The 20,322-nt window shown below is 41.2% G+C and overlaps 1 protein-coding gene across 5 annotated transcripts in view; it reads left to right on the top strand.

The window, feature by feature from the left end:
* The window catches only part of traf7 (TNF receptor-associated factor 7), a 60,332-nt gene extending 40,214 nt beyond the window's left edge, over positions 1–20,118 (top strand). For all 5 annotated transcript variants that reach the window (XM_068056526.1, XM_068056529.1, XM_068056527.1 and 2 more), the window contains 13 exons: positions 3,175–3,309; positions 5,034–5,251; positions 6,947–7,020; positions 8,481–8,529; positions 8,760–8,887; positions 10,703–10,785; positions 11,527–11,566; positions 11,837–11,953; positions 12,224–12,346; positions 14,612–14,731; positions 14,822–14,953; positions 18,345–18,464; positions 19,431–20,118. In XM_068056526.1, coding sequence (XP_067912627.1) covers positions 3,175–3,309; positions 5,034–5,251; positions 6,947–7,020; positions 8,481–8,529; positions 8,760–8,887; positions 10,703–10,785; positions 11,527–11,566; positions 11,837–11,953; positions 12,224–12,346; positions 14,612–14,731; positions 14,822–14,953; positions 18,345–18,464; positions 19,431–19,445 — 1,354 coding nt within the window. In that variant the 3' untranslated portion in view covers positions 19,446–20,118. The remainder of the gene's footprint in view (positions 1–3,174; positions 3,310–5,033; positions 5,252–6,946; positions 7,021–8,480; positions 8,530–8,759; positions 8,888–10,702; positions 10,786–11,526; positions 11,567–11,836; positions 11,954–12,223; positions 12,347–14,611; positions 14,732–14,821; positions 14,954–18,344; positions 18,465–19,430) is intronic.
* The last annotated feature ends 204 nt before the right edge of the window (positions 20,119–20,322 follow it).

Here is a 20,322-nt window from a genome sequence, read left to right as displayed (position 1 = left end):
CTGATTTGAGAATATCTTCCCAGAATGATCCCGTGTGACAGGTTGTCAGTTATGCTCTCCAAGTATCTGCCTGACTCAGTCACGTCTCATGCATCAGAAGGTTGTGGGTTCAAGCCTCACTGCTGAGCTTCAGCAGATAATCTAGGCTAGCAGTTCAGTGCCCTACTGAGGGTGGGCTGTATTGTCAAGTAGCTGTCCTTCAAATGAAACCCAAAGTTCCATCTGCCTGTTCTGGTGAAAATAAATAATTCCATGCCACATTTTCAAGGAGAAGCAGGGACATCTCCCACTAAAACAAATGAACTGGTCGTCTTGTTGCTGTTTCCGGGATTGTATTTTGTGCAAACTGGCTGTTGTGTTTGCATGTCACAACTGTGACTGTGCTTCAAAAGTCATTCTCCTTATGAAATGTTTTGAGAGGTCTTGAAGACAGGAAAGGCACTATATAAATGCAAGTTTCCTCTTTCTCCCTTCCTTCCTTCCTTTCTTTCTCTCTCCAGCAAATCACATTTCTTCTCTACCGTTTGAATACAGGCAATATTTTTGGGGAACCAAACCCGCAACCCCCCCCCACCCCCCCCACACCAAAAAAAACCAAAGTTGTGTCTCAGCTGGTAGTAAAACTGATTGAGTCTTGGATAGTAGACTCTTCCCTCCAGGAAATGTCAGATTCCTGCACTTGAGGCCGAGTGTTCGAAATTGGGTCGTCTATCTTTCCATTCCCAGCATAGTGCTGGTAAATTGATCGTTGCTAAACACTGTTATTGTGTATCAAAGAAGTCACTTAAATTAAATTGGAGATTATTAAATTTAATAATCTTGGGAAGGACACTTCAAAGTTATTTCAACTACTTGTATCATGTGCTTTTAATTATCTGTTTGACACTAGGGCTGGATTCCATAGAGCCCTCGACGTCGGGATCCACGGCGGGGTCAGGGTGGTGGGGGGGGGGGGGGTGGTGGTGAGGGCCTGAAGATGGCCCCGGATGAAGCCCGCCACCGACGTCGATGCGGCAGGGCCCGGCCCAATATTGCCAGCAGTGGCGATGCCTCATGGAGGCCCCCCGCTACTCGGCGACAGTACTGCAATTTAAATATTAAAATAAATTACAATACCTGAATTAATGACTCTCCCATCACCACCTCATGTGCCCCTGCAATCTTCACCCTGGCGGCCGACACCGCCACATCTTCGGATCCCCGTCTGGGGAAACGAGGCACGACGCTGATGGGGAGGGGGGAGAGGTAAATTTCTTAGTGCAGGAGGTGGGGAGGGGGATTTAAAGTTTTGCAGTTGGGGGGTGGTGAAGCCAGATAGTAAAGGTAAGTGTTTTGGGAGGGAAAGGGCAAATAATTAATTTAATTGTTATTGGTGGGTGATGGGCGAAACAGATTTTTTTTCCCCATTTAATCTATCTTTAAATATTTAAATTTCCTGGTAGGACTGACAGTCCTTTAAAAATGGCATCAGCCCCTGCACACAGGCAGCTGTTGCCATTGCCGGGGAAGGACAGCCCACCCACTCAACGTGATCGGAGGGGCGGCCCACCCAGGCTATTTAAATGAGCCCAGGTGCTTGGAATTGCGGCGGCTCTTTGGCAAGCGGCTTACACTGTTGGGCCGCCATTTCTTCCACTCACCGCCGATTTCAGTGGCAAGCTTCGAGAATTCATCCCTAAGTGTGTGTGTATGGAGAGATAGAAAAGGATTTTTATGTTGTGATTTCATAAGATTTCTACTGTCTAATTCTCTTGCATTTTTTCTCTTATCTGAACACGTGAAAATTCATAATGTTTTGTAAAATCATTAAATTGAGCCTTTGTCTTTTTGTAAACCGCTTTAAGTGAAGTACAGTGCATGAAATAACTAATTTGTAAGACATTGTAACTGAAGACCTTGGGCTGAATTTTACCGGCTGCTCGATGCTGCAAGTTGCGGTGCGGGGGCCGGTGAAATGCTGCAGGGAGAGGCCCGCCTCGACCTGCGACGTTGAAAAGGGCCCGTCGTATATTACCGGCGGTGGCGGGACCTCTGTGCGGCATCCCCCGGCGGCGGGCCCTTCATTAGCATACGTAAATGAACATGTAAAATATTTAAATCAACTTACCTGCAGGCGGCTGTCTCACACCGATATTACGACTGCTGTTTGTGCTCTGCGTGCCTTCGCAACTCCAAACGGAGTTCCGAGTGAGAACCTGGTGGGAGGGGGAGTAATAAAATTATCAGGGTGGAGGAGCAGGGAAAGCAATCTTGATTGCATGTGGGGATGGTGGGAAGGGGTTGAAGGGCAAAATATTGAAGTTTGGGGGGGGGGGGTGGATGTTCGTGTATGTGAACAATCAACTGATGGTCATTTAATTGCCTGGATTGACCATTGTGGGGGTTTGGGGAAGGGCCTTCATCACTTATCTTTCAATGTATTCAAAATCTTTTATTTTATACCCTTTTTTTTTTATTTCCAAAATATACTTTATTCATAAAAATCTGTAAAAATTACATTGCCAAACAGTTTCCAAACAGCACCAAAAAATACAAACATTGCAAGGGAGATCAGTTTCTTTCAAGACTATCATGAGTTTCTTCCCAACCCTTCCGTTACACAATTGTCATGTCAATTACAGTTTTACATTTACAGCAATTGAGAATATTAACGATACAGTTCGAGGGGTTTCCCATTGATCCAGACCCTCAGTCCAGCTTGGTTTTATACCCTTTAAAAATTAAACTTATTTGTGCGGGTTTAAAGCCCTTTAAAAATGGCGCCAGACGCCTTTGCCGGGGATGCAGAGGCTGCCCCCTCTATGTCATCAGGACGGCCGCTCTGCCCCCTCTATTTAAATGAGCCCCCGCGCGTAATATCGTGGGGGCTCGGACGGCGCATCCGCACGGGATGCATGCTGTTCTTGGAGTGTGCCACCGCAAAGTGCGGCGCAGTCATAAAATGCAGCCCCTTATATGGGTAAAGTGCAATGAATTGGTTTCTGGGTGATGAGATTATGTTTAGATTTAGAATCCAGATCATATTGCTCAGTAATGATACAAAAATGGGTGAACATTTTCTCAGTAAGCTATTTGTAGCAAAATCATAAACTGACTGCTAATGAAAAGTGATTTCCCCCCAAACATAAAAGTATGAATCAAATAATCTTATCAGAATGAATTGTCTGTCTGCAGAGACCATGAGGGCAGCTGTGCTTACCGGCCAGTTCGTTGTCCTAACAACCCAAACTGTCCTCCACTGTTAAAAATGAATCTTGATGCTCATCTTAAACAATGTGAACACATCAAATGTCCTCACTCCAAATATGGGTGAGTATTAATGATTTTGAGGAAAATCACCTCTTCACTTGCTTTTCTTTAAACCACCTAATATGGAATTTCATTTATCTGAAACTTGTTTATTTTATTCCACTAACTACTACAAGAACTAAATTGTAAAGTGAATGCAGTAAATTACATGTAATCTAATTTAATTGATAATATACAGGTGTTCAAGTTGTAGACAAAGCCATTTTTATTGTTTGATTTTGTTGTTTTCTGTGAACATTTCCTCCATACTACATCCCTCCAGCCAATCACCAAGCAATCACTTGTTCTGTGAACTCAAGCTTGTTTTTGAAGTGAGGATTGAATAGAGGGGAAGATCTGCTGATCGTGCAGAGATATGCAATAATAACAGGGTAGTAATATTGAGTGACTAGCCCAAGTTGGACTGCATTAAAGGTAATGCATGTGGTCAAAGTGGGACTTACTTCCTCACATGCATCCATGACTGCATCCTAGATATTTTTGTTCTATGTCCAACAATGGAATTAGCATTGCTTGATTTAGTTCTAGGAAATTAAATGATTAAAAAATTCATCAAACAGCACAAAGCTGCAGCGCAGTAAGATTCGTTTTGCTCTTGTAAAGAGTGACAGACACACTGCTCTGAATGGCCTCCATCTAGGCTACAAAACCTCTTTTGGTTTTGTGGGGGTTGGCCACTGTCATTTATTTCTCACTGAAATTGTTTTATAGCCTCTAATTCTGTCTTTTTACAGACAGTTTTGGAATTTTCATTTTTAAATAGTCTATTTTTTATATACACAAGAGAAGTTAGTAATTATATATTGGAGGTGAGCAATATCAGTGGTGAGAAATAGATTTTTTTTTTTACCACTTTTGTCAGCCAGCATCAGCACTAAACACTGCCATACCAGATATTGCACAACCCAGTGCTCTACCCAGTCAATGTTCCAGGGACATTAGCAAACTTGTGGCACCAGGCAAGAGAAGGGAGTTCTCTTAGTCCTCGGGTCAGCGTTATTCCCTTAACTAGCGCTACCAAAAGTAGATTAACTAGTCTTTTGTCTCATTGCTGTTTGTGCGTGCTCACTTTGCACAAAAACTTACCAATTTTCACCTGTATAACCACTGCAACTAGACTTCAAAGTTATTCATTGCTTTAAGGTATTTCTGAGATGTGGCAATGTGCCTTGATAATTACGGCTTCCTTCTCTTGCTGTCTCGCATTTTTCTCTCTCTTTCACTCACACTCTGGCTTTTTTTTATAGAATATTGCAAAGTACAGTTATAGAAAAAAATGAGAGCAGAACACCTGTTTTCATTTGTCAATGTTAAAATCCTTTGATCAGCATTTCTGTCCTGCCGTAATTCCGTTTATCAATGTTAATTTGTTCTATCAAACATAAATTATGTTTCATATCACCAAATAACTGACATACATTTACTTGAGCTTTCAATCCAAGTCTCGTTATTATGCAGATTATTATTTGGACCATTCAGGAGCTGAACATTACATTAGAAGTATGAATCACAATGCAGTTTATTACTATTAAATTGTGACTTACGCAGGAACATTCTCTTCCTTTATGCAACCGTAACAAATTTTCTTAATTAGATAAATACTAGTAAAATAACTGTCATATTCTGTAAACGCACTAAATAGAAGCTAACAAAATGTTGATTTATAACTAATTTGCCTGTTATTTTTTCCCCCTGCCTTTCTGCCCCCATCCCTCCTGAATCAGATGTACATTTGTTGGAAATCAGGACACCTATGAAGCCCACCTAGAGGTGTGCAAGTTTGAGGGTCTGAAGGAGTTCCTGCAGCAGACTGATGATCGCTTTCATGAGATGCAAGTAGGTCTGGCTCAAAAAGACCAGGAGATCGCCTTCCTCAGATCAATGCTTGGGAAGCTGTCTGAGAAACTTGACCAGCTGGAGAAGTCTCTGGAGCTAAAGTTTGGTATGCAAAACTATCAGGATTTTTTAATAAAGCAAAACATTGAAACTCTTTGCATCTATCTCAGTTTTCAGAGAATGACCTTAAGGTAATGAGTCATAAGGATTCTGAGCATCAGCCTAGATGTTTAACCCTATGACATGCAGTAATGTTTCAGTACCAAAATAATGCACCAATGATTCAGAGTTATAAATGTTATAAATATTCAATCATTCTATTTTATTTTTTAAATGCTAGCATTAATCAATATGTCAAGTCTAATTCTGATTGCTTGGTCAGGTGCTCCTGGTTCCTAATAGAAGCTTACATTTCAGAACAGATTTTCAATTTTTGCACAATATAGAACAGATCGAAATAAGTGACATTTTCCCGTCTTCCAACGGGGGATAAAGGCCAATGAAGATAGTTTAAAACCTAGCTCAAAGTCTTAACTGTCAACAAGAGAAAAAGCAAAAAAGCCAACTAAGTATTGAAATCGTTAATCTTTGACATGGCACAATGCGTTAGATCACGAGCATGAGATGTTTTGCTGAGTTCCCTGCATTGGTGACAATGTTAAGGGGAAAGTATGTCGCTATTGCTTATACAGGATGGCCTGAGAACAGACTACTTCTTGGCCATAAGTGGGGCATGGCCTTGAGAAGGATAAAATTGGAGGCAAGTCCTCAAGATGAGTCACAAACTACAGCTCGTGATTTGTGCACAGCTAATATCAAGTAGCCTCTTTATTCAGTCCAGGATCTTTACAAAGTTATTGGTATTTTGTACTTTTTAGAAAATAATCTATCTTTGCTATCTTTTTGTAATGAAGCCAATTCAATCAAATTTGTGAGGCAGAATTTTACAGAAGCCCCCCCACCCCCGACGTCAAGGAGGCGGCAGGGTTGGGGGGGGGGGGGGCCAGAAAATGCCTCCAGGAGAGGGCCGCCACGCACCCCGATATTGCCGGCGGCAGTGAGGCCTCATGACGGCCCCCCGCTGCTCGGCAACAGCGCCGCCATTAACATATTGAAATAAATGTAAATTAATGAATTGATTACCTTTACGTTCCTGCCTCCTGTCCCGGTCCGATATTCATCCTGTGCCTTCGGATCCGCGTCCGGGGAATTGAGGCATAACACTGGTGGGGAGGGGGGAGCAGATAAGTTTCTCAGTGCAGAAGGGAGGGGGAAGTAATTAATTTTATGGCTATTGGGGGGGGTGGGAGAGGGGCAGTTTAAATGGATTTAATTTTTTAAAATTATCTATTCCTTTAAATATTTAAAGGGCTCAAAACCCTTTAAAAATGGCATCAGCGCCAGCGCTTCGGCAGCTGATGCCATTGCCGGGGACAGACAGCATGCCCCCTCCACATCTTTGGGGGGGGGGTGGGCAGGTCCCCCCGGCTATTTAAATGAGCCACTGCGCTTAATATCACGGCAGCTCCGCGATGTGCAGCCCGCTCTTGGGCTGCCATTGTTTTTGCCCACCAGTGATTTCGGCAGCGGGACCATAAATTGCAGCCCATAGTCTTTAAAACAAGAATGTCGTTTGAAAGTTGCAAGCCACATTCAGTACTGCAAGGGTTAACTGTTTCCTTAGATTAGCGCTTTTGCAGTGAGCTAGTTACATGAGATTTGTAACTGTTTATAATAGACTGTTGAATGTATTAATTATTGTGAACTGGGAATTGAAACTGATGGTATTCTATTGTTTCAGATGTTCTGGATGAGAACCAAAGTAAACTCAGTGAAGACCTAATGGAGTTCCGCAGGGATGCCTCAATGCTAAGTGTAAGATCTGTGAAGTTTGTTTCTTGGTGTCCAGCTGTAGCTGGGATTCCAAATAATACTTCATGACCCAGACTTAAAATGCTGCTTCTCTTTAATGTGGCTGCAGCTTTTGAGTTTATTTGTCTTTGTCAGACAATCCATACTTCTGGGAAACAAGGATGTTTGTTTTCTGCACATACTGCAGATGGCACATCCTGAAACTCCTAAGATTGCTGGCAGTAGTACACAGCAATGGAGTTCAAAAACACATTTAGAGTATCATTGCAAAACACGGAAAGATGTAAAACAGGACAGTATATGTTTAGTTCCTATTTCCTAAAATTGTCTTAACAGTCTACACGTTACACAAAGCTATGGCCACACAGGTTTGTTCTTGAGAATTAGGTATTTTGTGATTTAATGTATTTGACCATATTTCTATTTCTTGGACACAGCAATTAAATGTAGTTTCATCACTTTCCCTGAACTAAATCTATTGTCTGAATTTTCATCAAGTAGTTGTGCGCAGGACTCCCCTTTAAGCATGTAGGCTTCTTCTACCCCTGTAATATATTGACTTTTCAGTTTATAATGGTAGTTTCTGTAAGATATTTCTGTAACTTAAATTGTATTCAAGGACAACACTTGAGAAAATTATTGTAGTTGAAGAACTCAAATGAAAAATTGCATCCTTGAAGACAGACAGTTAGCATTTATTTAACTGAGAATAGGCTATGTTTCATATACAAATTCTGTAAATTAAAAGCAAAGCATTGGGATTTTCAATAATAACTAATAGGTGGATTATCAAATCCTCAAGGCAGACCTCAGTGCTGTTGATTAATAAGGCCAATCTATCGCATACTCCATAGCCCGGTTTTGATCTGGCTTCAATTTGGGCTCTAGAAGTGGAGAAAGCTTGCACGATCCACATTTTGCTGCTTAGAAGAAAGCTTCAAAACCACGGTGAAATGTAAAAGCAGTGTGGAAATCACTGCAGATTTGCCTCAACTATACTTGTGAATACTGTCATACAGTGTAATAAAATTGAACCATCTGATTTGTCTTTGAAAGCATTTGACATTGATTCATTTCCAGCATTTGTATTTCAAGGCAGAATGCAGATATTGTAAATACCAGTGATGGGCAATAAGCCTTAGTTATAATGTGCCCATTCACAATGTTGTTTTGCCTTCTGGCCAGTGCTTGGATAATTGACTATAATCAAAAAGAAAAGCTCTAAATCTTGTGGGTATTTTGCAGTGGCAGTTCAAGCTGGCACTAAGATTTGTTTTTAAAAATAGATTTCAAATACTAGAGTGGACTTCAGTATAGTTTGGAGACATACAAAAATATGACTCAAAATTCTTTAGACCCACATAAATGATTTTTTAAATGTCCAAACCACTCTTTGCATCAGAACGTTATTGTAATATGCTATTGTGTAACTTAATAGTAATGTGAATTTCATTTTATTATAGGATGAACTTTCACACATCAATGCCAGGTTAAATATGGGCATCCTGGGCTGTAAGTATTTTTTTTATACAATTCAATCCTTGCCTTCCTTCAAAGTGCTGACAATTGCAAAATAATTTCTGTGCACTTGGCAAATGCTGAGTAACGTAATGCAGATCTACAGAGGAAGTCTGATAATTACCTGAGTATTGCAATAACGGTTGTTTTTAATAAATAATACAGCTATAAGCCCCCATTACTCTTGTAGCCCAGATGCTGATCATGTTTTATTCTGTTTTCAGCCTATGACCCTCAGCAGATATTTAAGTGCAAGGGTACCTTTGTGGGACACCAGGGTCCAGTTTGGTGTTTATGTGTCCACTCTACTGGTGACCTACTCTTCAGTGGCTCTTCAGATAAAACTATCAAGGTGTGTTTTTGAATCTATGTTAGAAACTGGGAACTTTAGACTGCATTGTCTTTCCACAAAGCAACGCAATAAAATAAAAATGTATCTAATTTTTCACCATGCTGTTGGATATCCTGTCCTCAAACTCTGGGTACTTTTTGAAAAGCTGCTTAAGAAGTCTGTGGGCTGAATTTTATAAGCACCCTGACGTTGCGAGTTGTGGCAAGGGAACCCCGAAAATACTTCTGGGTGAGGCCCGCTATGGGCCTCGATGCTGGGAAGACCCCACCGCATTTTACCGGCGGTGGCGATGCCTCAGAGTTTTCCCCCTGCCGCTCGGTGACGGAGCCTTCATTTAAATACATGTAAAAGCACTTACCTTGTCCTGATGGCCGTCCCACGCCGATATTCAGGCTGGTGGCCGGAATTCCTGTGCATTCGGAGATCTGAAGCGTGACACTGGTGTGGAAGGGGAAAGGAGTGAATTTTTCAGGACGGGTGTGGGTGGGGAGTGGTAAAAACGAACGCGATTGGTTGCGGGATGGTGGGAAGAGTTTGAGGGTCAAAGGGAATAAAGTTCGGGGGGGGTGGGTGGAAGTTCGGGAAATGAATAAAAGTTTGTTCGGTGGGGGGAAGAGGGCAATTTATATATAAATCACTTACTGGGGGGTGGGGGGGGAGACAGGTTTCAAAGATGTATTGAAATTTTATTTTTATTTCCCGGAGACTGGGACGTTTAAAAATCTAAACGTCAATGAAGGGCTTGCAGCTCTTTAAAAGTGGCGTCAGCGCCTGCGCGGTGGTGCTGGATGCCATTGCTGGTGACGGAGCGGCCACCCCCTGTACGTCTTCAGGGGCGGTCGTTCCGCCCCCTCCATTTAAATGAACTACCCTGCGAAATATTGTGGCGCTTCAGCAGTGCACAAGTCGCGCGTGCGCCGCACTTTTTTTATTCTCTCAGCCTACATCGGCGGCGAACTTTCAAAATCCAGCCACGTGCGTATCCTGTTCTGGTATATTTAGCAGTCTCATCCCTATTCAACCTTTTAAACCTCGCTGCCTTGCTACTTACTTCCCCAGTTTAAAAGCTGCCTCAAAATCTTTTTATTTCAACCACGCTTTGTCATTTCAATTATTGCTCAACATCTGTGAAGCAACTCAGGGCATTTTTCCACATTAAAAGTGTTGTACGAATGCTGGTTATCTGTCAACATGATACAATTTAATGAACAGTTTTAAATTTTAACAAAGGTGAATTATTGGGTTACGTCTTAGTGTTCGGCTTTGTGAGTTCTCCAGGCTGTATGGGCAATTGCAACTTCTGTAGCTTTGAAAGATTTCCTTGAGGTGTACCTACTAATGTACTTCTAACATCAAATTTCTGGAAAAGTGCACCAAAAACTGTGCTTCAGTGCATTTACAGTTTGATATTGTAATAATTTTCATAAAAATATCAAATCTTTCTTAACCATATAGACTTTGTATTAAATTATTCAATAATGAGATAAAATTATGCTGTAAGACAGTTCCTTTAATGTAGAAAATGTCCCAACTATCTCACAGAAGAGAAAAGGATGTTGAGCAACCATTGAAATGACTTATGAAATTACTTTGTTGGCTATTTTAACAGATATTTTAATGTGTTTATAATAAACAGGTTAGCAGTTTCGTTAAAATAGCAGACAAAAAGTTCATATAAGTGTTCATCGCATTTGTTGAGTGGAAGGTGGTTAATGGTTGTTGAGCTATAAGAATTAATCTGTAATTTATATTGATAAAATCAACTTTCCTTATCAGTATTAAAAGCTAAGAGCTGATCTCTGACACCTGTTTTAGGTATGGGATACCTGTACTACATACAAGTGCCAGAAGACTCTGGAAGGACACGATGGTATAGTCTTGGCTCTGTGCATTCAGGGGTATGTAGCTGTGTAAAGAAGTTTTCACAAATTAGTTTGAAGAATAAAATTCTCCTCGCTGCGATCTATTCTTGTCTATCCAGTTGTAGCCAGAGAATCGCCTACAATGGCCTCTCTTCCCTTTCTTGCACCATTGCCTCAGGACACCTGCAAGGGTCTATCCTTGGCCACCTCCTATTCTCAACAACATCATCTGAAAACATATCAGGCTCCTCATTGTATGCTGTAATGCGCAGCACTATCTTACCACCACCTCTCTTGACCACCCCATTGCTTCTGATTTGACATGCTGCTTGTCCAACATCCAGTATTTGATGAGCAGAAATTTTTTTCAGTTAAATTTTGGGAAGACCAAAGCAGTTTACTCCCTGCCTCAGCTCGTCAACTGCTGAAGCACTCTTCCAAGCTTTTGTTGGCTTTAGACTCGACTATTCCAGTGCTCTCCTGGCTGGCCTCCCACCTTTCACCCTCCCTAAACTTGAGTTCATCCAAAACGCTGCTCCCCATATCCTAACTCGCACCAAATCCTGTTCACTAATCACCTCTGTGCTCACTGACTTAAGTTGGTTCGGTGTCAAATTTTGTTTAATAACGCTCCTATGAAGCACCTTGGGATGTTATACTATGTTGAAGGCACTATATAAATGCAAGTTCTTGTTGGCCTTAGTTTTCTCATGGATGTGACACTTTAAATCTTAATTAAAATGTACACTCAAGTTTCCTTTTAATTTTTATTTACAGGAACAAGTTGTACAGTGGCTCTGCAGATTGCACAATAATTGTAAGTCTACTAATGGCCTTATAGAAACTACTGTAAAAAATCTATAATTGCACATCTGAATTTGTAAAAATGTAATTCCAAATGCAACTATATTACTTTACAAAATATACATTTTGGAAAGATACTGTGTTTTAAAAAAAGTTTTGTTTGTATGTATGTATGTATGTGTCTTCCTCCTGTGCTATCCATCTTTCCCCCTCACCGTGATTAGCTCTGTACTCAGACACTGAGAGTTGATCTGTTTTTCCTTTTGAATCATTTCCTCTCCAGGTTTGGGATATTCCAGCTTTGCAAAAAGTCAACACCATTAGAGCGCACGACAATCCAGTTTGCACTTTGGTATCGTCACACAACATGCTCTTCAGTGGCTCACTCAAAGCTATTAAGGTAGTTAATCTATTGAAAGGTTGCAAGTAGCGACCTCAACTCTTGTATGTTATTAATATTGGGTATGTGCCATTATTATTTGCCTTTGTACAGCATAACCAGTTACCTTTTGATAATTTGTTTAAATCCTCTTTTTTATTAAAGACTAGATGGTTTCCTATAAATGATCCATATCAATACTGTAATGGACACTGCGAAAGTATACTATGTTAATTATGTTGGCAGTTTTCCATTTTTATCAACTTGTTTTAATCTGATTTCTTTCCTAAGGTTTGGGACATTGTGGGTACAGATCTAAATCTGAAGAAAGAGCTCACTGGTTTGAATCACTGGGTGCGTGCGCTGGTGGCCTCTCAAAACCACCTTTACAGTGGATCCTACCAGACAATCAAGGTTAGCTTTCTAGTCCCTTCATTTTTGTACGTAGTAAATTTTTCACGTTTTGATACATTCTGTTTGTAAGGTGCATTCTAATAGTTTCTAAAATAAGCCAATTTACTGCACCAGTAAATATGTAACAGCTGCTCTGTACAAGTTGTGTGAATAGAATTATCAATAATGTTTTTTAAATAACGGGTGAGTTTCATTAGTATGGCAGCTGCCAATCTGATATGTAGCTTTTCTCCACACGGGTACTTGACTAGATAACAGGCATCTAAATTCCTTGAAAATGCTGTGTTAATTAACTTAATCTATACAAGGGCTAATTAATGGAACATATTAATTCTTCCATGTTGTGTTCCAAAAGCCTCAAAGTTTCATAGTGGTAGAAGATCCAATTTTTGATTTAGAGAGTCTGATGTGTAATTATTTATTGTACTTCAATATGTACATTAGAACCAAAGTGCTTGGATTTTTTCAGATGTTTTGGCTGGGCAATGTTGAAATTGTGCAATGTCTGTGGGCTTTGTATCAATTTTTACATTTTACCTTTATAGGTCAGTAATTAACATTGGCGCCTACAAGCTTATTAAATTTGAGATATATAATCTACAGCTGTAATCTTTCTATAAGATGATAAATTATTCCTCATTTATAAATTACTTTGTGAATTATCTGCACGAGTAATCCTGTTGCAAGTCCTCCTCTAGCAGCAGTCTTTTGTAAATTGCCAGTGCTGTATGTCATACTAACGAGCCCAAATACGGCCCCTGTATCTATGGAAACAATTGTATAACTCTTAACAGATGCAGCACTGTTCAGTTTTTCCACTGGTATGATTCATGATGAGGTCTGTGGTGGGGCACTTCATGGAAATTTCTATTTAAAAGGCGTTGTCTTGATCAAAATTAGATACAAGTCCTTAAAACTTGAGCCCAATATCTAACATATATAGATCTTTATAATTTTTACTTTACTGAATTTTTTTGTATCTTTTATAATTGTACTACATAGCTATAGAAATTCCTTTACTCACAGATGATGCCTAAAAAGAGCTTATTTGGTAAGCTCGAAAAACCACCTAGTGTTCAAAAGGTTAGCCCTAAGTGGAATATGCATTGTGTGTTCTATAGCATATTTCATCTTTGAGCATTTTGAAATTGTAAGAAGAGTTGAGTTCCAAGCTTGCTATGAGTGCTTCGTTACATGAAGTAATGGTCAAAGTAGATCAGATATTTAATTCTTTTGAAGACCCCCCCCCCCCCCCCCCCCACCATCAGGGTTTGTGGTAGCGGGGTGGGTGGGCGTTGGAAAATGCCTCCGGGAGAGGGCCGCCACACACCCTGACGGTGGGAGGGCCCAGCCTGATATTGCCGGCGGCGCAGAGGCCTCGTGACGGACCCCCCGCCACTTGGCGATGGGATCTCTATTTACATATACTTACGTTCCCACCTTCCGTCCCGATGTGATCTTCCTGCTGCTGGCCGGCACTCCTGTGCCTTCGGATCCCCGTCCAGGGAAACGAGGCGCCACGTTGGTGGGAAGGGGGGAGGAGGTAAGTTTCTCAGTGCAGGGGTGGAGAACCGGGTCAAAGTAGCATCATTGGTGCAGGGGATGGTGGGAAGGGTTTTAGGTTAAAGTTTATGCACTTTGGTGGGAGTGAAGGGGAAGGTCAGGTGGACAAGGTAAGTGTTTTGGTGGGGGAGAGGGTAAGTAATTAATTTTATGGTTATTGGGGCTGGGAGTTGGGTAAAATTAATGTATTTAATTTTTTAATTAACTGTATCTTTAAATTTAACGGAAGGGCTCATAGCCCTTTAAAAATGGCGTTGGTGCCCGCGCATAGGCAGCTGACGCCACTGCCAGGGACGGACAGTCCGCCCCCTCCACGTCATCAGGTGGGGTGGGGGGGGCCGCCCACCCCAGCTATTTAAATGAGCCACCGCGCTTAGGATTGCAGCGGCTCCACGACGTACAGTCCGCACAGGCAGTTCGCCATTCTTTTCCTGGCAGCGGGAATGTAAAATTCAACCTAATTTGTCATTAATTAGAATACTGCAAAGGTTTAATCAGTTGCTGAAATGAATCCTGTAGGTTCCTTGTGTTTTTTCCCTGAAATAATTTACATTATTCTCTCAATGAAAACTTGAGTTATTTACTTAAAACCATAAGGACATCTAATCAAATAAACATTGCTTAATGAAGGTTTACTTTTTAAAAATATCAACAGCTACTTTTTATTCTTAACTATAATATACATCTGAATTTCATTTGCAGATTTGGGACATAAGAACTCTAGAGTGTGTGCATGTACTGCAGACCTCTGGTGGTAGTGTGTATTCCATTGCAGTTACTAATCACCACATTGTGTGTGGAACCTATGAAAATCTCATCCATGTAAGTATTACCCTTCCATAAAGAGTAACTTTATTATTGCATACTGCAGAAGTTTTGGCTGACCGAATGCTACAAATACTCTTTTCATAGGTATGGGATATAGAATCTAAAGAACAGGTTCGAACACTGACTGGCCATGTCGGCACAGTATATGCACTAGCTGTGATTTCAACGCCAGATCAGACCAAAGTCTTCAGTGCATCTTATGACCGATCACTTAGGGTAAGTTATAGTGTCATGTGAAACTGTAAATAATGTGGACAAGTTGATCCATTTTCTGAGATTTCACTGTCAACATTCTTCCTCCTAGGACCATCATGTAGTTGAACAATGTATTTGCATGTAGTATTTACACCACTTACAGCAACTAAAGCACACAGAAAATAACACTAACAGAATGGCTGCATATTGATGTGGGAGAACGTTTGTAATCCTCTGTTTCAGGTGCTAACTGCAGCAGGACTTATTTCCCTGTGACAAGCTCTACAGAATCCCTCATGTTATATTCCCCCAGTGCTGAGTGCTTGGTTTGGGTAGCAACTGTAGTCTGTCAGAGCAAGTCCACAGAGCTTCTAGGCTCCAGTGCTTCACTTCTGAGGTTTGATATCCCCTGAAACCTTTAATTATGCAACAGCTTCCAAACGCCCTCTCAGTTGTTGTTTATGGTTGTAATCACACAAAGGGAAGTGCTAATCAGGGCTTTACTTTACAGAGATTTATAGTCAGCTGCAGACTGAAGCAGCCCTTCACATGGTTCCATAGAAAATTGAGGGCTTTAGTAACAGTTCCCTTCTCAATTGTAATAATCCTAAATACAACTGCACTATATCCATAGTAAATAGCCTTTTACCAACAACGCTCAAGAAACTCTACACCATCCAGGACAAAGCAGTCCGCTTGATTGGCACCCCAGCCACCACCTTTACCATTCACTCTCTTCACCACTAATGCACAGTGACAGCAGTGTGTACCATCTACAAGATGCACTGCAACAACTCACCAAGTGTTCCTTCAACAGCAACTTCCAAACCCTCAACCTCTACCATCTAGAAGGACAAGGGGAGCAGATGCATGGGAACACCACCACCTTCAAGTTCCCCTCCAAGCCACACACCATCCTGACTTGGAACGATATCACCGTTCCTTCACTGTCGCTGGGTCAAAATCCTGGAACTCGCTCCTTAAAGCAATGTTGGTGTACCTACGCCCCAAGGACTGCAGCGGTTCAAGAAAGTAGCTCACCATTACTGTTAAATTACACTTTAAATTAATTGGCTATTTTAATAAAACCTGACATTCCGCGAAAGCGTTGACTCAATAGAAAAAAGAACATAAGAAATAGGAGCAGGAGTAGGTTGTATGGCCCCTCGAGCCTGCTCTGCCATTCCTTAAGAGCATGGCTGATCAGATCTTGACTTCAACTCCAATTTCCTGCCTGTTCCTCATAACTAGGACCCTACCGAATTCACAGCCAAATTTCACAGCGTTGCAACAAGCCATGAGAATGATCTATTTAAAACAACAAAAAGGCAAAGGAGATTTCTGGTTTCAAATAGCATTTATTGTATACTTAAAAAGCTAACTATAAACAGGTCGCATTCTTTACTCACGGAGGTCAGTGGTTGAATGTGAGCATGGAGCATCTTGCAACTGTCTCCTTCTTCATTCCCTGTTTCCGCACTGTGAACATCTGTCTATGTTTAGATACATCTCTCTCTGTGTCCACAGAGTTTGTTGGAATTGTCAGACAGTGCCATGCAAGGTGGGGGTTTCTGCTTGTACAAAACAGTATACCACCATTGGCATGCAGAATTTGGCTTCCAAATTCTTTCACTTGATATGCTGCAATAATGGTTGTGGCTGTTTTTGATTTGCTCATTCTGCCATTATTGTCTGCTACTCTTAAAACTGCACAGGAGCCTGGTGTCAATCAGTAAAATGTGCAAAGTTTGCAAAATGGTCGATTTCATGGCCTGTGACACATTGTTCATGACTGAATTTGGTAGTGCACTACCCATAACCCTTGATTTCCCCTATTAGAGTTCAAGAATCTGTCAGTTTAAGCCTTGAATATATTCAACGACTCAGCCTCCACAGCTCTCTGGGCTAGAGAATTCCAAAGATTCATGATATTCTCAGAGAGGAAATTCCACCTCATCTCAGTCTTAAATGGGTGACCCCTTATTCTGAAATTATGTCCCCTAGTTCTAAATTCCTTCACAATGGGAAGCATCCTCTCAGGATCTACCCTGTCAAGTCCCCTCAGAATCTTGTGTTTCAGTAAGATCACCTCTCATTCTTCTAAACTCCAATGAGTATAGGCCCAACCTGCTCAATCTTTCCTCATAAGACAACCCCTTCATCCCAGGAATCAACCTAGTGAACTTTCTCTGAACTGCTTCCAATGCAAGTATATCCCTGCTTAAATAGAGAGACCAAAACTGTGCACACTGCTGTAAGTGTGGTCTCACCAATGCCTTGTACAGCTGTAGTGAGACTTCCCTACTTTTATGCACCAACTCTTCTGCAGTAAAGGCCAACATTCTGTTTGCCTTCCTAATTACTTGCACGCTAACTTTTTATGTATCATTTACATGGACATCCAGATCCCTCTGTACCGTAGCATTCTGTAGTCTCTCTCCATTTGAATAATATTCTGCTTTCTTATTCTTCCTATCAAAGTGGATAATCTCACATTTTCCCATGTTATACTCTATCTGCCAAATATTTGCCCACTCACTTAACCTATCTATATCTCTTTGCAGACTGTGTATTCCTCACAACTTGCTTTCTCACTTCACTTTGTCTTCTTTGGCCTCCTTGTCTCGAGAGACAATGGGTAAGCGCCTAGAGGTGGTCAGTGGTTTGTGGAGCAGCGCCTGGAGTGGCTATAAAGGCCAATTCTAGAGTGACAGACTCTTCCACAGGCACTGCAGATAAAATTGGTTGGCGGGGCTGTTACACAGTTGGTTCTCTCCTTGCACTTCTATCTTTCTTCCTGCCAACTGCTAAGTCTCTTCGATTCGCCATGCTTTAGCCCTGCCTTTATGGCTGCCCGCCAGCTCTGGCGAACGCTGGCAACTGACTCCCACGACTTGAAATCCTGTGACATTGATCACATGTTGCGTTTGCAGACGTCTTTAAAGCGGAGACATGGACGGCTGGTGGTGAGCTCGCTGTACAATGCGTCCTTGGGGATCTTGCCATCTTCCATGCGGCTCACGTGGCCAAGCCATCTCAAGTGCCACTGGCTCAGTGGGGTGTATATGCTGGGGATGTTGGCTGCCTCGAGGACTTCTGCGTTGGAGAGACGGTCCTCGAGGCGGCCAACATCCTCACTTTGTCGCGTCAGCAAATTTGGCTACAATACACTCAGTCCCTTCATCCAAGTCTTTAATCTAGATTGTAAATAGTTTTAATGTATGTCAATAATTCTGTTACCAAATGTAAGATATACGCACGGTATTTGGAATAGAACAGTTTAACTTTTTCACTCATTGCTATGTGTTCAAAGTGCCAGCTGATAAATTATTTGGATATGTATAATGTTCTAGGTTCTTTAAAATGTAGCACTGTTTCCAGTCCTCATGTCCATAATTATAATTTGGTCTAGGTTTGGAGTATGGATAACATGATCTGTACACAGACATTGCTCCGTCACCAAGGCAGTGTTACTGCCCTTGCTGTGTCCAGAGGACGGCTTTTCTCGGGTGCAGTGGACAGTACAGTTAAAGTAAGCAACTCCAGTTTATTTTACAAAATAAGTTAGCAAATTGCAAATGCTGTAAATATTAAATAAAAAGAAAATGCCAGAAATATGCAGCAAGTCAATCAGCATCCGTAAAGAGAAAAGACACGGTATGATATTTCAGATATATACACCCAAAACATCTTATCCTGTCTTTTCTCTTTTTAAGTATAATGACTAACCCAATGTGTATTTTCTACTTTTATTCCCTTTTGGACTTGCTCACTAATTTATTTCAAAATGGCTAACCTTAGTTGCGGTTAAGTGATGCGTAATATTAGGGCTGTATTCTATTTCCTTTTTCATTTGCAGCAGTAACTCACCAAGGTTTATCTTATTGGGGAGGGGAGAGGAAATATTATCTCAACTGAAGTTAGAGGAGCCAAAGAAAATGCTTGACTAGAATGTTTTTTTTTGAAGGTGAGAGAAATGTAGCGATTCAGGGAGGCTTAAGAGAATTCCAGAGTGCAGGGATATGAGGGCTCAAGGCTGTGCAGTGGATGTTGGAGAGGAGAGGGATAATGCACGATGGACAAGCCAGAAAGCTACGTCCTGAAACTGGGGATACAGGAAAGGAGGGGATTGTAGCGTTAGGGTGGTGCAAGGCCCAGTTCAGTTTCCTGTAGAGAAACTCCTCGCCTTTGTCTTTATGCTTCTTCACAAAGGCAAGGCTGAGATCAGGAATATAAGGCTCAGGTTGAGAACTTCTCCTGACCACATCTGATCCATTGTACTGGAGTTGCCAGTACACAAAGTCTATTGTAGGACATATATGTTGCATAAAGTTTGATCTGTAAGTCAGTGTCTAGGGCATAATTTAAAACCTAAATATTATCAAGAGCTGGGTGCTTGTTTTGTTGTTGAATACTTGTGCATTTTAAAACAAATGCAAAGAATTTAGTTAAGGGAGCTAGAGGCCTACTAACACTTTCATTGTTTTCTTCCCTCCAGGTCTGGACCTGTTAGGACACGAGATTTTATTAAATGACTGGAACATTCTCTGTGGGTTGCCTTTGTATCTTGTGGATTTTTTTTTGGAATGTAAGTGATGAAACTGCAACTTGGCTGCCACAATGCAATCTGTTCTAAGATTGCTGTCCGGTTTTGAGACTGACCAGCATGGTGTGCTTTGTACAGCGGTGGAAGCTACAGCTCTAGATTTACAATGGGGAAATGACACTCCAACATTGTCAGCTCCATAGAATTAATGGTGTTCTTAAGGAATTGATTGGAAATGGCTTAAAGCACAAGACTGAAATACGCACACTGTGGAATGGTTTTGAAAAGCAATACAGGGTTGAGTTTTGTGGGTGTGTGTGCACGCACGCTCGAGCAGGACCGTTCAATAATGCAAGTAAAAATTGCTAGAAAATGTTCTGTAGTCCACTGAGAGTCTTCAGTGACAGTAATTGTACACTGCAACATTGTAGGTGACTGTATCTTCCATTAATCTGGCAGTCTCTACATGTTATTTTTATGCTGATTTAGCCACACACCCCCAGAAGAGCCATTTCCTGGGCTTCAACTCATGTGTTAGCTAACCTTAATTTGATCTGTATTTGCTTTTACAAGAACAATTTGTAATATAGCAAGGTAGGTAGATCATTGAAGCTGTGATCCTTTTACCTTCTGGATGCCTTCTTAAAGAATTGTAGTGAAATGACAGTAATGAGGTACGATTTCTCCAACACTACTTCCTCACAGAGGCAAATTCTGTTTCCAAAGTTCTATTTTTGCCAATGTATGGTGGCTGAGGCATAACAATTTCACATTGAAAGTAATATCTACTGCTGCTACATTTTGATTTCTGTTTTATAGCAATTTATGAAGCCTCGCTGCATAA

The sequence above is a fragment of the Heterodontus francisci genome, chromosome 24, assembly GCF_036365525.1.
Source record: "Heterodontus francisci isolate sHetFra1 chromosome 24, sHetFra1.hap1, whole genome shotgun sequence".
Lineage (NCBI taxonomy): Eukaryota > Metazoa > Chordata > Chondrichthyes > Heterodontiformes > Heterodontidae > Heterodontus > Heterodontus francisci.
Note: the sequence above shows the minus strand (reverse complement) of the source record. Positions and strands in the feature narration are given on the sequence as shown.